We start from the raw sequence: 12,047 nt of genomic DNA on the forward strand, positions 1-12,047 counted from the left end.
GAATAGCACGACAAAGACAGGTTGATCCAAGTATGGCCGTTTCAAGACTGGGCTGTGTGGACTGGCTTGGCAGAGCTGAGACCTACGAGCTCGTGAACGGTCTAGACCTTGCACGCCTGCATCCCGGTTATCTGTCAGAAGAAGACTGGGGAACAGGGACGCGCGTTATGATCTTCGACGAGCGGTTCGCATGAACCAACAAGACAAGGCTCATCCAGACAGCGCGGCGCGCGAGGCGCCCACGCACGCCAAGACGATCAGCACCTGAGGAGGTGTAGCAAGATCGACAGTGAAGTGCCGATACCAAACCAGGTTGTGCTTTCGAAACAGCGTCATTGCAATAAAGTATCAAGCTTACCTCTCGCCAAAGCAGAGAAAACAGAGTTGGTCCGTGAGTTGCCAAGGCCAAGCAGCCTCGCCTCGAGGATTGTGACCACGGTCAGAAACGCCGGGCTCCACCCGCATACACGGCGGCGAAACAAGCTCAGTTGCAGAACAGTCATCAACATCGCTGTCGGTCCGTTAGCGGTGATTAAGACACTGTGCGCAGCACTGCTTCCAGGTTGGCAGGGCTCTGAACCTGAGAGCGGGACGGGATGTGTAGAAATGCAGGTGTTGTTCTGGGTTTGATGTCATTGCTCAGTCTGTTCTCGTTCTCTCTGCAGAGAAGATCATCTAGACCCTACATACACGACATTTGATGCGTCTAAAAGGGGCGACTATGCGTGACCATCAATGGAATACAATCTCGTCGCGAGGGTGCCGACCTCGTCGTTGGCGAAGTGCTCATTCATCTCATGGCCGAAGGAGAGAAGTTGATGAAACCGACAGACCAGAATTAATCATGATGGCAGCTTCATGTCTTTCTGTTCCCGCCGAGCACTAATGAAGTCTGAACAAGCACTCAAGTATGATTCAATTGAGGAACTGTTCTCATCCTGATCTCGACCATTCGTCTCTATAGAGAATGACTACTCCGGCACCCCCAGATGGCTACTCCGGCACCCCTGAGAAAAATACCTTTTTTACCACTAAAATCTCCACCATTTCAAAAGTCACTAAACCGGGGCCTTATCAATTAAGATCCACATCCCAGATAACCCAAACCGATCTATAACCCTAATACTAATCACTAACCCTAACCTCCTAACTGCTAACCCTAAGGTATCTTAATAAAAAATAGATCATCTTGAAGCTTGAAAGCTGAGCTTTCTAATGGTATTAATTTTGTTGAGAGATGTGTCTTGGTTTGTTTTGAGTTTTGAGAAATGTTGTTTGCCAAGGCGCTAATAGGGGTGCCGGAGTAGCCATCTGGGGGTGCCGGAGTAGTCATTCTCGTCTCTATATCATCGGCGGATCTTCCCGTTATGTACTGGAGATTCTAGTGTTGGCGGGGTCCTGATAATCGTGTGCATCAATTTGATGACTCAGCTTGCTCTGAGCGGGCAGTCAAAAAAAAGTCCAAAAAAGTGAATTAAGGAGCAACACGGATTCGAACCATGGACCTTGGGATGAAAGCTGCTGACTGCAATCTCACGCTACTACCACTGAGCTATTGCTCCTTTTGATTGGAAAGTGAACATTTTGATTCTATCATCAATAATCCGATTCCACCGGACCAATGTAGGTGCACCATATGGCGTGAAAATCCTTATCGGTTCGATAAGCCCAGAAATTTCCTGGCGATACCTGCTCTTGGCTTCAACTACCAAGCAACAGCTCTCCTTTCACCATACTGTGATCCGATTCTAGCCTCGAATTATTGATAAACCTCCTACTTACACATTAAAATTCAACCAATTATCCAAGGGCGGCTTCTGCTGCGCCAAAAATTCCTCACACAATGGCTCCCAGGAGACCAAATGCCAAAAAGGCAAAGTCAAAAGCTCGCTCACATACCGCCCCGCGTAAGGCCCAAGACAAGCCACCTCGACAGCTCCTCGCCGAAGCCACCGCCTTGCTCGAGCAGGCAGACGCCCTAGCAGCTCTGGCCGCGGCCAACGAGGCCCTCGAGGCCACAGGCGACGGCGGCGCGTACGCCGGCGCCGCCCTCACCCTGCTCGGCGAGATCCACCTCGAGCTCGGCGAGCCAGAGCAGGCGCGGGCGTTCCTCGAGCGCGCCGCGGCGGCCGACCCAGAGGGCGCCCTGCCCGACGAGAACGGTGGCGGGGTCGAAAAGTTCATGTACCTGGCGCAGCTGAGCGAGGATGGCGGGCACGACAGCGTGCGGTGGTTCAACCGCGGCGCCGAGGCGCTGCGCGCGCAGCTGCGCGGCCTCGAGGCCAAGCTGGCCACGACGCCCAAGGTGGCCTCCTCGCGCGCCGACCTCGAGACCCTGGCCGCCGACCGCAAGCGCAGGCTGGCCGACGTGCTGTGCGCCGTGGCCGAGGTGTACATGACGGACCTGAGCTGGGAGGCCGACTGCGAGGCCGCCTGCGAGGGGCTCGTCACGGAGGCGACGATGCTGGCGCCCGAGTCGGCGGACGTGTGGCAGACGGTGGCGAGCGTGCGCATCAGCCAGAGCAGGGAGGACGACGCGCGGGCGGCGCTGGGCCGCAGCCTCGAGGCCTGGCAGGCGCTGGCGCCGGACGACCCGTCCGTGCCGGCCTTCCCCATGCGCGTGGCGCTCGTGCGCCTGCTCATGACGGTCGGCCTGCTGGAGAAGGCGATCGAGGTTGTGGAGCGGCTGGTCAAGGAGGACGACCAGAGCGTCGAGGTGTGGTACCTCGGTGGGTACGGCCTGTTCCTTATCGGCGAGGCGCTCAAGAAGGCCGAGGAGGAGAAGAAGGGCGGTGACGACAGCAGTAGCAAGAATTGGGAGGAATTTTGGGTGTCGTCGCGGCGGTGGTTCCGCAAGTGCCTCAAGTTGTTTGGGCAGCAGATGTATGAGGATGACCGGTTGAGGGACCATGCGGTAGAGTGCCTTGATATGATTACCAAGGTGATTGGGGAGGCACCGGAGGAGGAAGATGGCGAAGAGGATGGTGATGAGTGGGAAGATGAGGAGGATGGGGATGGAGATGAGGAGATGGCCGAGTAAGCGCACTTCAATCTTTTGCTGGGTGGGTTTCGGATTCGTGCAAGCATGATGATGTGAATGATCGTCGTTGTCGCGATAAGGCATTTATACGGAGTTTTCGGGATGGACATAGAGAAAAGTAAAAGCGGGCAGTATCTGGGACAGCCATCCCAGAGTAGATGTTTGCTGCCAAATGCAGCGGGGTCTCGATTTGATATATTCGATCCTATATCTTTCGTAGACCGTTTTCCAAAACGCCTTGCAATGCAGTCATAAGCGGCTTGTCCGAGCCACAAAATCGCACCGACAGACAACAATTCCTAGGTTATGCCTCGACCTTGAGCCTCTCAACCTCCTCCACGGGCGCATCGCCGTCGTCCTCGGCGTCTTCCTCGCCCTTGCCCACCAGGCCGCGCTCCCAGAGCTGCCTGCCCGTCAGCCGCACGGGCTCCTTGATGCGCGCCTTCTTGAGCTCCGCCAGCCGCTCCTCCTCCTGCCGCGCGCGCTCCTCCTCCATCTCCTTGAGGAAGCCCTCGCGCCATTTGACAAACGTCTCGGGTGTGACCATGGTGCCGTGGAACTTCTTGTTCTCCTCGCGCTCGGCAGCCAGCAGGACCTCCTCGTGGCGCTTGGCCTCGTCCTGCTTGCGCGAGATGATGAGCTGCTCGGCGGCCTCCTTGAGCGCCGACACGAGCGTGAAGACCATGGCCATGCCGAGGTTCTCCTGCACCGTCTCGCGCAGGCCGTCGAGCAGCTCGGCGCGGTCGTCGCTCACGCTGAAGAGCGGGTGCGTCGAGGCGGCGTTTTGCGGGGGCAGGAGGTCCAGGTGCGGTTCCTTGTCCGGGTAGTCCTCTGGGTACTGCACGTCGAGAAGCATGGTCGGGGGTTCGTTGGCCTCGTCGTCGGGGATGTCGAGGGTTATTGATATCCTGTACTGGGTCTCGGAGACATCTGCGTAGGTGTTATTACGAATTCGTATTCCTCTTGTAGGGGTGTATAGCTGCGGCATAAAGCAAGGTGAAGAAAGCATACCTGTGATTTCGTCGGGGAAGATGGAGTCGAGGACTTCCCTCTCCTCGATCTGCTCTTCCCGGCCCATGGTGAACAGACTATTCAGGGGAGAATATTGAGAACAGTCCCAAGTCTATGCACAGAGCTCGTCGAGGATCAATCACTGGGGATTGTAGCTGCAATGTCTAAATGTCGGGCGAAGTGCTCAATGTCCCGAAGCTGTCGTCGCAAATAATCTCGAGGTACCTGAAGGTGGGGTTTAACCGCTCTAGAATTGACCCCTGTATGGCAGGATGATGAGTGGGGTGGTCACCGCCCGGCAGTAAACCCGCCTGATAAGAAAAAATCTGAAAAAGTTGATAGATACGACTTTTAGTGTGTCGGTGGGAGATTTCCGTTCCTGGTGCAATACAGTAACCCTTTCGTGTTCCTTTTCTAACCATTGAAGTCCCGACACACAAGATACAATGGCTACCAAGGGAATAAAGGCCGGCGACAAGCGGAAGGCCTCGGCGAACGAGAGGATCAGCTCCAAAGCGCCTCCCAAGAAGGCCAAGATTGACTCCAAGAGGAAGCCTTTGGAGGATGAGCTCTCAGACGACAATGGCGAGAGCAGTGGGTTTTCCGACTCCGAGGACGGCGGCGCTGCCTTGGAATCCCAGAGGAATGATGCCCAGAAGGAGAACAAGTTCAACAAGGCCAAGACTGGCGGCAATGACAACAATGGTAACCTCGACAGGAGTAAGTGCACCCATGACCTCCATTGAGACGATGTCCATCGAGACTAACACTGTTTTGCCAGCCGGAATGACGTCCAGAGAATCGCACGCCAAGCAGAAGCAACTAGCTCAGGAGCGCAAGGCAGCCAAGCCCCTAGCAGACGAGCTCGCCCGGACAAAGAAGCTGTGGGAGAAGCTGAGGAGGAAGTCTCATGTGCCCAAGGACGAGAGGCAGAAGCTCGTTGACGAGCTCTTCACCATCATCACCGGTCGCATCAAGGATTTTGTCCTGAAGCACGATGCCGTGCGGGCTGTGCAGACCGCCATCAAGTACTCGACCCCTGACCAAAGGAAGCAGATCGCCAAAGAGCTCCAGGGCACCTATGCGCAGCTCGCCGAGAGCAGGTATGCCAAGTTCTTGATCGGAAAGCTGCTTACCCAGAACGACAATGAAATCAGGGATATTATCATCCCCGAGTTCTATGGCAAGGTTCGCAAACTCATCAACCACCCGGAGGCATCCTGGATTCTCGACGACATCTACCGGGGCGTGGCAACGAAGCAACAGAAAGCTATCATGCTGCGCGAATGGTACGGGCCCGAGTTTTCTCTGTTCAAGCAGGGCGCCGGGGCTGCGGATGGCGAAGTCAGCCCCAATCTTTCACAAATTCTGGAGGCAGAACCGAGCAAGCGAGGTCCCATCCTGAAGCACCTGCTGGACATGGTCAACTCGCTCATCCAGAAGAAGATGACGGGCTTCACCATCCTGCACGATGCCATGCTTCAGTACTTTCTGAACCAGAAGGAGGGTACAGCGGAGCAGAAGGAGTTCATGGAGATCATCAAGGAGGACGAGAACGGTGACCTACTAAAGAACATGGCTTTTACCAAGTCTGGTGCCAGGTTAGTCTGCCTGCTCCTTGCCTATGGCAGTGCCAAGGACCGGAAGCAGATCTTGAAGGTATACAAGGATACGTTCCAGCTAATGTGCGGCGATCCGTACGGCCACGTTATCATCCTCGCTGCTTACGACTTGATCGACGACACCGTTCTTACTTCCAAGACCATCTTCCCCGAAATTCTCGGCAAGAATGAGGCGAAGGAAGTTGAGAATATCATCTTCTGTGCCAATGATCTGAACGCCAGGACCACTATTCTGTATCTTTTCGAGGGACCCTCCAAGGCGCTATTCCCTGCCAGCCATGCTCAGGATCTTGAGATCCTCAAGGAGATCCACGAGATCAGGAAGACTACCAGCAAGAAGGACCCGGAGACCAGGCGCAAGGAGCTCATCGCAGCGGCGTCATCACAGCTGCTTGCTGCCATTACTGCGTCGCCGAATGACCTGGTCTCCACCTCCTTCGGTTGCCAGATGATCACGGATGTGCTCCTGACTGCCAGTGGCGATAAGTCGGAGGCACTCGAGGCAGTCGCTGCTACCGCAGCAGGCGAGCCGGTCGCCCAAGAAGCTGACGAGACCTATACACGTGTGCACATCTCGCAGACCCCTCACGGCGGCAAGATGTTCAAGACTCTTATCGCAGGCGGCCGCTTCGACAAGGAGGCCGGCAAGGTCGTCACCGTCGACCCGCCCCTGAAGTTTGCCGACATCCTCTACCCCCACATCAAAGACCACGTCGTCTCGTGGGCCACGGGGCCGAGTTCGTTTGTGCCCTTGGCGCTGCTCGAGGCCGAGGACTTCTCCAGCAAGGCCGAGTTGAAGAAGACGCTGAGCAAGAGCAAGAAGGTGCTGCAGCAGGCCGCGACGGAGGAGACGGCGGAGCAGAAGGCCAAGAGGGAAGCGCACGAGAAGGAGGCTGAGAGCAAGGCGGGCAAGAAGGGCAAGAAGAAAGGCGCCAAGCAGGAGCGTGCTGTGGGCAATGCTGGGTCAAGGTTACTTTTGGAGAAGCTTTGAATTCCATGACTTGTGATCGGGCCGGATTGTTGCATCGGACTTAGCAGTTTATAGATTCTATTCCTCAATACCCAAATATGTCATGAAGGGAAGATTGGAAGTTTTGTTTCTCGATTGTGTCTTGGTGCCATTATCTTTGTGTCATTATGATCACAGGTGAATCCTGATTCTTGGAGCTAGAATTCCTCACCTCTTCGCCAAGGGTAGGCACATTTCATTTCGAGCCTTTCCATGCGGAGATGGGTGTTACAGATTGAGTAGCTGCTTTTGTTCTTGATGGTCATTGCAGTTCTCACTGCAGCATCCCGGGAGTTGAAGTGAAGGACCTTAGGGGTACCATGACTTCAATGCCCGGAGCTGAGTATGAGATAGCAAATCATATATTCTTGGCACAGATGCCATTCAGGATATAACAAGCCAGCGGATCATGGAACGAGCCGACAACTGACAAGTAATAAGGCATTGTTCCCTCGCTCTCAGGGGTTTTGCGGCTTCGCCACAGGCAAGATACGGCTAAGCAGTGAATCCTCAAGGGCTCTGTGAGGTCCATTGATATGAACTCGTGGCTGTACTACAGCATGAAATGCTCAAGGTGGCATGTGGCCTGGATACCTGCATAACATGGCCTACCATGAGATGGGATGACACTGTGCTCAGGCTCAGTACGAGCATATCCATTCCTGAACGACCTGAAAAGCATGCTGGGGTTTCTCAACCCTGTGAAAGAGGAGCTTGCTCTTCTCGCTGCCAGCTGCTTGTCGGACAACTCGCTATATGGAAGATCCTTTATTCACAGCATCAATTCTCTCACTACATTGAGGCACCAGATGATGACGCTTGGCCTGGCTGTGAGCAGGACAGTGACTCGGGCGTGGGCAGAGAGTGAAGATAAAAGGCAGCATCTCTGCCCCGAAAAATTCACATTTCCTCAATAACAAAATAGCGCCTGCCAGAAGCAAACAGCATACTCAGGGCAACCCCAGGTTCACTTGAGGACAACTTGGAACCGCCGCTGCACCTGCTATTCACATCTGCCCTGTGGGCAGCATTCTTATATCCATTCAGATTCAGAATCACCTTAGTCCCTAGAATTGTTCTAGGCTTCCAGCTCTTGCAGGGAAATCTCTTTTGAGGCTGCCCACCTCTGGTCACTTCATTGGTGACTCTTGTGAGAGATTTCTCTCCCTCTTTAGCCATTGTTGTGGCCATCATTTTCTCTCTCTCACTTTGATCCTCAAACCGACCCTCCTCGCCTCGATATCACTTCACGGCCTCATATCGTTTGTGGCCTTTGCCGGTGTGAAGAACCGTTGCAATGCGTATCCAGAATCTCAAAAGCCGCGACGACGGCGAGTGCAAAGGCGACCTCATTTACTACAGCTGCGTCAGGGAGAACTACAGCGGGTGCTGCCTCATCGACCCCTGTGATGCAAACAAGTACCCGACTGGCTGCCCGGCTGAGTACCAGTCCACAAAGAGGCCTGAGATCGATGACAGCTTCACCATGGGCCCTGGTGCCGTCCCCGTCGGGCCAGCCCCTCCCCCAAGCTCGGTCGGCGATCGGTGGCCCGGCACCACAACCATCGACGGCACGCTGATCATAACCATCACCACAACACCAGGCCACTCTCCCACCCGGACGCCGGCATCTACCACAACAACTACGTCCTTCAGCACCACCACGACGCCAGCAAGCTCGCAGCCCTCCTCAGGGTCGTCTCCCTCGACGGCCATACCCACCGCAAGCACGATGGTGGCTACCCCGTCGAGCACGCCCGGAGGAGGGCTCGTCTCCCACGGCGGCGCCGAGCAGGGCAAGACCGGCCTGGACACGGGCACGATCTACGGAATCATCGCCGGCGCCGCGGGCCTCGTCACCCTGATCGCCGTCCTCGCCGCCTTGCTCGTCATGCGCTACCGGAGGACGGACCGGCCGCAGGTTGGACCCGGCAACGAGGCGAGCCCCCTGGCGGCTGCCGCGCCCAACTCGCCGAGCGACGGGGGCGCAGCCGAGGAGAGGCTCAAGACGCCCCTCGAGCGCGATCCCAACCTGATCCTGCACTGGCGACCGCCGCTGCCGCCGCGTGCAATTACCGCTACCGAGGCCGGAGGCGGCGGCGGTGGTGGTCGAGAAATCCCGAGATCAGCGACTTTGCCCGCTCCTGCTCCTGCTGCTCCTCCTACCGCCGCGGTGGCAACTCCCCAGCCAGGACGCGTGTATAGGCCCTACAGACCACCGCTCCCGACGCGGCGCTCGGCCGACGACCACCCCTCGTACCCGCCTGTCGAGAACCACCACGTGCAGCGCAGCAGCAGCGGCGGCGGCGGCGCGGTCGTATCGCCCGTCTCTCCACCTGGCCAGTCCGCTCCAGGCAACTACGCCCCAGGGATGTCCGCCAACTGGGCGTCGGCCCCGAACAACTCTGCGACAGGCCCGAGCTCCCCAGGAGCAGGAGGAGCTACGTGCTCGTGCTCGTCGGCGGCCTCGCAGAACTCTCCGGCCGCCGCCGTGTACCAGACTGGTCAGAGCTTCGCGAGAGCTTCTTCCGGCAGCAGCGGTGATGGCGTCTCCCCTGCAGGGCCATCGTCGCTCATGATTCACGGGCCGTTTGCGGTCGCTACCACCAGCGAGTCTAGCGTTATTCCTCAGCGCCGGCGATCGCGCCCCCAGACCCGGTACGAGCTCGACGCCATTAACAACCAGATCTCGGAGCTCGACTCGCAGGTCGGCACTATCGCGCCCGTGACCACAGTCAAGGTGCTTCGCGCGACGCCGCGGGAGCTGGAGATCCGGGGTCCGCGCAGGAAGTCTGCAGAGGAGGCAGCGATGGTAGCATAGACATACATGAATGATACCCGAGAGAGGGCCTTGGTAGGGAAAATCAGTGATGGGTCCTCGTTGTTGTTCAGTGTCAATTCTTTCTGTCTTCTCGCCTTCAAAAGGGGGGGTATTCTAATACGAAATTGACGTGTGTGGAAATACGCCTTCCGTTTCTCCAGTCTTTTTGTCTTTGCCCTTTAGTTTATCCTGTACGCCAGCCATGCAGAAAACATAAACACACAAATTGGGATTCAAAGAAAAAAAAAGGAAAACTCCCTCTTGCCGGATGATTCGACCCCATGGTGCCATGCTGGTCTCTCTCAAGTCTCGGTTCCTTACGCCTCGATTTTCCCTTCCACCCAAGTCCCTCTCCCCGCCCCGTTTCTTGCGCCGTATCGTAAAAAAGTAAATCTTTGTGTGATTTGTCGACACCATGATGTAGATCGTCGAGAGTACACGAAAGATGTGTCGAAAGACGAAGTATGTAAAAGACGATTAGCCTTGCAACTTGCCCATCTCCTCCAGCAGCTCCTGCAAGTCGTCGTCGCCAATCTTGTCCGTGAGCGAGGGTATCAGCGTCTTGGCCTCCTCGACGCCGTCCGGGCAGAGCGAGCCCAGGGCCGCGCGCTCAAACTTGGTCAGCTCCGTGTGCGAGCCAAGCAAGCGCTCGACGGCCTCGACATTCTCCTTTTGCTTGAACCGAGCAAAAGCGTCGAGGTAGTCGATCGTCTTGGTGAGGATCCTAGTTTCGGGGAAATCTCGCTGTTAGCAAAAAGAACACCCCACTGCACCGGCGCATGGCGTCCGCCCGCAGCAGAGGAGCCGGGTTATCTCTCACTCGGTCTCGTTGACGTTCTTGCGGTCGTTGCGCCGCTTCGCGACGAGCGCGTTGATGACCAGCGACGCCTCGGAGAGGGAGAGCGTCTCTACACCCTCGAACTCGCCGAGCTTGAGGACGTTGCCGGCCTCCTCATCGCCTGGCGGCGGCGGCTTGGGCCTCGAGGTCGGCGCCTGGGGCATGCTGACGGTCGGGTGAGAAGGAGGGAGGTCGAGAGAAGGTGAGTCGGCGGCTCGATTGCCCCTGGCGTACGCAGCGCTTCAACAGCCTGCAGGGATAACAGCACGACAGCAAACCACCGGATAAATAGCGAGAAGAGGAGAGGTTGGCGCGCTCTCTGGAGTCCTGTTTGGCGAGAGAGACAGAGAAGAGGGAAGGTTGAACTTGTCTGAATTGCTTCCTCTGCCTGGCTGGTTGGGAGTTGAGTGCGGTTGGCCTAGCGCAGAACCAGGCACGTTTCTTTCAGCCTCTTTTAGATCTGGTGTGGAGGCTAGTGCGTCTAGTGTCAATTGGTCTTTGTGGTGCTCCATGCCGGAAAATTAGGTGCTGCCGGCATTCAGGCACCCTATGCATAGCGCGTCAGCTCGCTGTAGAGTTGCAACTGCCACGCCGTAACAAAGCCAATTCAGTGAGAGACACCGCTAAAAGCCGCCACGTCCTCCACTTCAAACACCAACCCACCTCCAAATCTCACATGAGAGGTTGTGATATCTCAAACAGAGGAAGCGCAAAGGGGGAAGTGTCTTTTTCACAAAGAACCATGAGCTAGAGGCCCACAATGTGAGTCGCATGAATGACTACACCCGAACTGATGAGCTGACTCTCACGCAGGACCGTCTTTACCCTCATCATCATCAACAAGGCCGGCGGCCTGATATACAACCGCACCTTTCATGAGGGCGGCCTCAACAAGCTCAGCACCAATGACTACCTCATCATAGCGGGCACCTTTCATGGGTATGTACATACCTCCCGGCCTTATCTATCTCTGATTTATTCTCCTTCTAACCCTCCCACCAGCGTCCACGCCATCACAGCCCGTCTCAATCCCCTCAAGAGCCAGCAGGCCGCCGCCGCCGCGCTGGCCCCAGTCGCGCCGGGCATGCCGCCCAACCGGCCCGAGCCGGCCTCGGGGCTCGAGGTCATGGAGACGGAGAACTTCCGGCTGCAGTGCTTCAACACGCTGACGGGCACCAAGTTCCTGCTCTTCACCGACACGGCGCAGGCCAACGTCGACGTGACCATCCGCCGCGTCTACGAGCTCTTCACCGACTACGTCATGAAGAACCCCTTCTACCAGTCCGAGATGCCCATCCGCTGCGACATGTTTGACCGCAAGCTCGGCTCGTACATCCGCGAGATCAACAATCGCTAGCATCGATCCGGCTTCGCTGGCGGCGGCGGCGTTGGCGGTGGCCTCGTCGGCGCGTTCTGGCGGCCCTTTCTCCTCTCTGCTGCTGGTGCTGCTGGTGCATCTGACGAAAATGATGCGGCGGCGGCCGAGGAAGTGTGGTCTGGCGAGTGTTCTGAGCATTCCTATTCCTCGTATTCGGAGATCTCGGCGACGAAGGAATGGTGGTGACGGAGTTCTTGGAGTTTCATCTTTTCATGCGTGGAAATTACTTATGAATACTTTCATTACGATTCAGGGCCTCTCCGTAGTTACAAATCAAGGCTGCCAAATTTGGGCAATGGATGTCATTATTCCCTGTTAACTCCTGCTA

General features: G+C 56.5%; 6 protein-coding genes across 6 annotated transcripts; 4 read left to right on the forward strand and 2 right to left on the reverse strand.

The window, feature by feature from the left end:
- Positions 1-1,843: 1,843 nt before the first annotated feature.
- On the forward strand, positions 1,844-3,040 carry E0L32_003103 (uncharacterized protein; the record flags this gene model as incomplete). Its single annotated transcript, XM_031137367.1, has 1 exon — positions 1,844-3,040. One exon carries the CDS (start codon positions 1,844-1,846, stop codon positions 3,038-3,040), a length of 1,197 nt encoding a protein of 398 aa, XP_030999171.1.
- A 304-nt stretch (positions 3,041-3,344) lies between these two features.
- Positions 3,345-4,118, reverse strand: E0L32_003104 (uncharacterized protein; the record flags this gene model as incomplete). Its single annotated transcript, XM_031137368.1, has 2 exons — positions 3,345-3,970; positions 4,052-4,118. 2 exons carry the CDS (start codon positions 4,116-4,118, stop codon positions 3,345-3,347), a joined length of 693 nt encoding a protein of 230 aa, XP_030999172.1.
- Positions 4,119-4,497: 379 nt separating this feature from the next.
- E0L32_003105 (uncharacterized protein) lies at positions 4,498-6,664 on the forward strand (the record flags this gene model as incomplete). The annotated part of the gene is made up of 2 exons (XM_031137369.1): positions 4,498-4,771; positions 4,833-6,664. 2 exons carry the CDS (start codon positions 4,498-4,500, stop codon positions 6,662-6,664), a joined length of 2,106 nt encoding a protein of 701 aa, XP_030999173.1.
- Positions 6,665-7,979: 1,315 nt separating this feature from the next.
- Positions 7,980-9,503, forward strand: E0L32_003106 (uncharacterized protein; the record flags this gene model as incomplete). The annotated part of the gene is made up of 1 exon (XM_031137370.1): positions 7,980-9,503. The coding sequence occupies one exon, from the start codon at positions 7,980-7,982 to the stop codon at positions 9,501-9,503; it is 1,524 nt and encodes a 507-aa protein (XP_030999174.1).
- A 477-nt stretch (positions 9,504-9,980) lies between these two features.
- E0L32_003107 (uncharacterized protein) lies at positions 9,981-10,505 on the reverse strand (the record flags this gene model as incomplete). Its single annotated transcript, XM_031137371.1, has 2 exons — positions 9,981-10,227; positions 10,324-10,505. 2 exons carry the CDS (start codon positions 10,503-10,505, stop codon positions 9,981-9,983), a joined length of 429 nt encoding a protein of 142 aa, XP_030999175.1.
- Positions 10,506-11,017: 512 nt separating this feature from the next.
- Positions 11,018-11,698, forward strand: E0L32_003108 (uncharacterized protein; the record flags this gene model as incomplete). The annotated part of the gene is made up of 3 exons (XM_031137372.1): positions 11,018-11,064; positions 11,155-11,280; positions 11,344-11,698. The coding sequence occupies 3 exons, from the start codon at positions 11,018-11,020 to the stop codon at positions 11,696-11,698; spliced, it is 528 nt and encodes a 175-aa protein (XP_030999176.1).
- Between the last annotated feature and the right edge of the window lie 349 nt (positions 11,699-12,047).

The sequence above is a fragment of the Thyridium curvatum genome (genome assembly GCF_004353045.1).
Source record: "Thyridium curvatum strain D216 chromosome Unknown NODE_13_length_580902_cov_83.771903, whole genome shotgun sequence".
Lineage (NCBI taxonomy): Eukaryota > Fungi > Ascomycota > Sordariomycetes > Thyridiales > Thyridiaceae > Thyridium > Thyridium curvatum.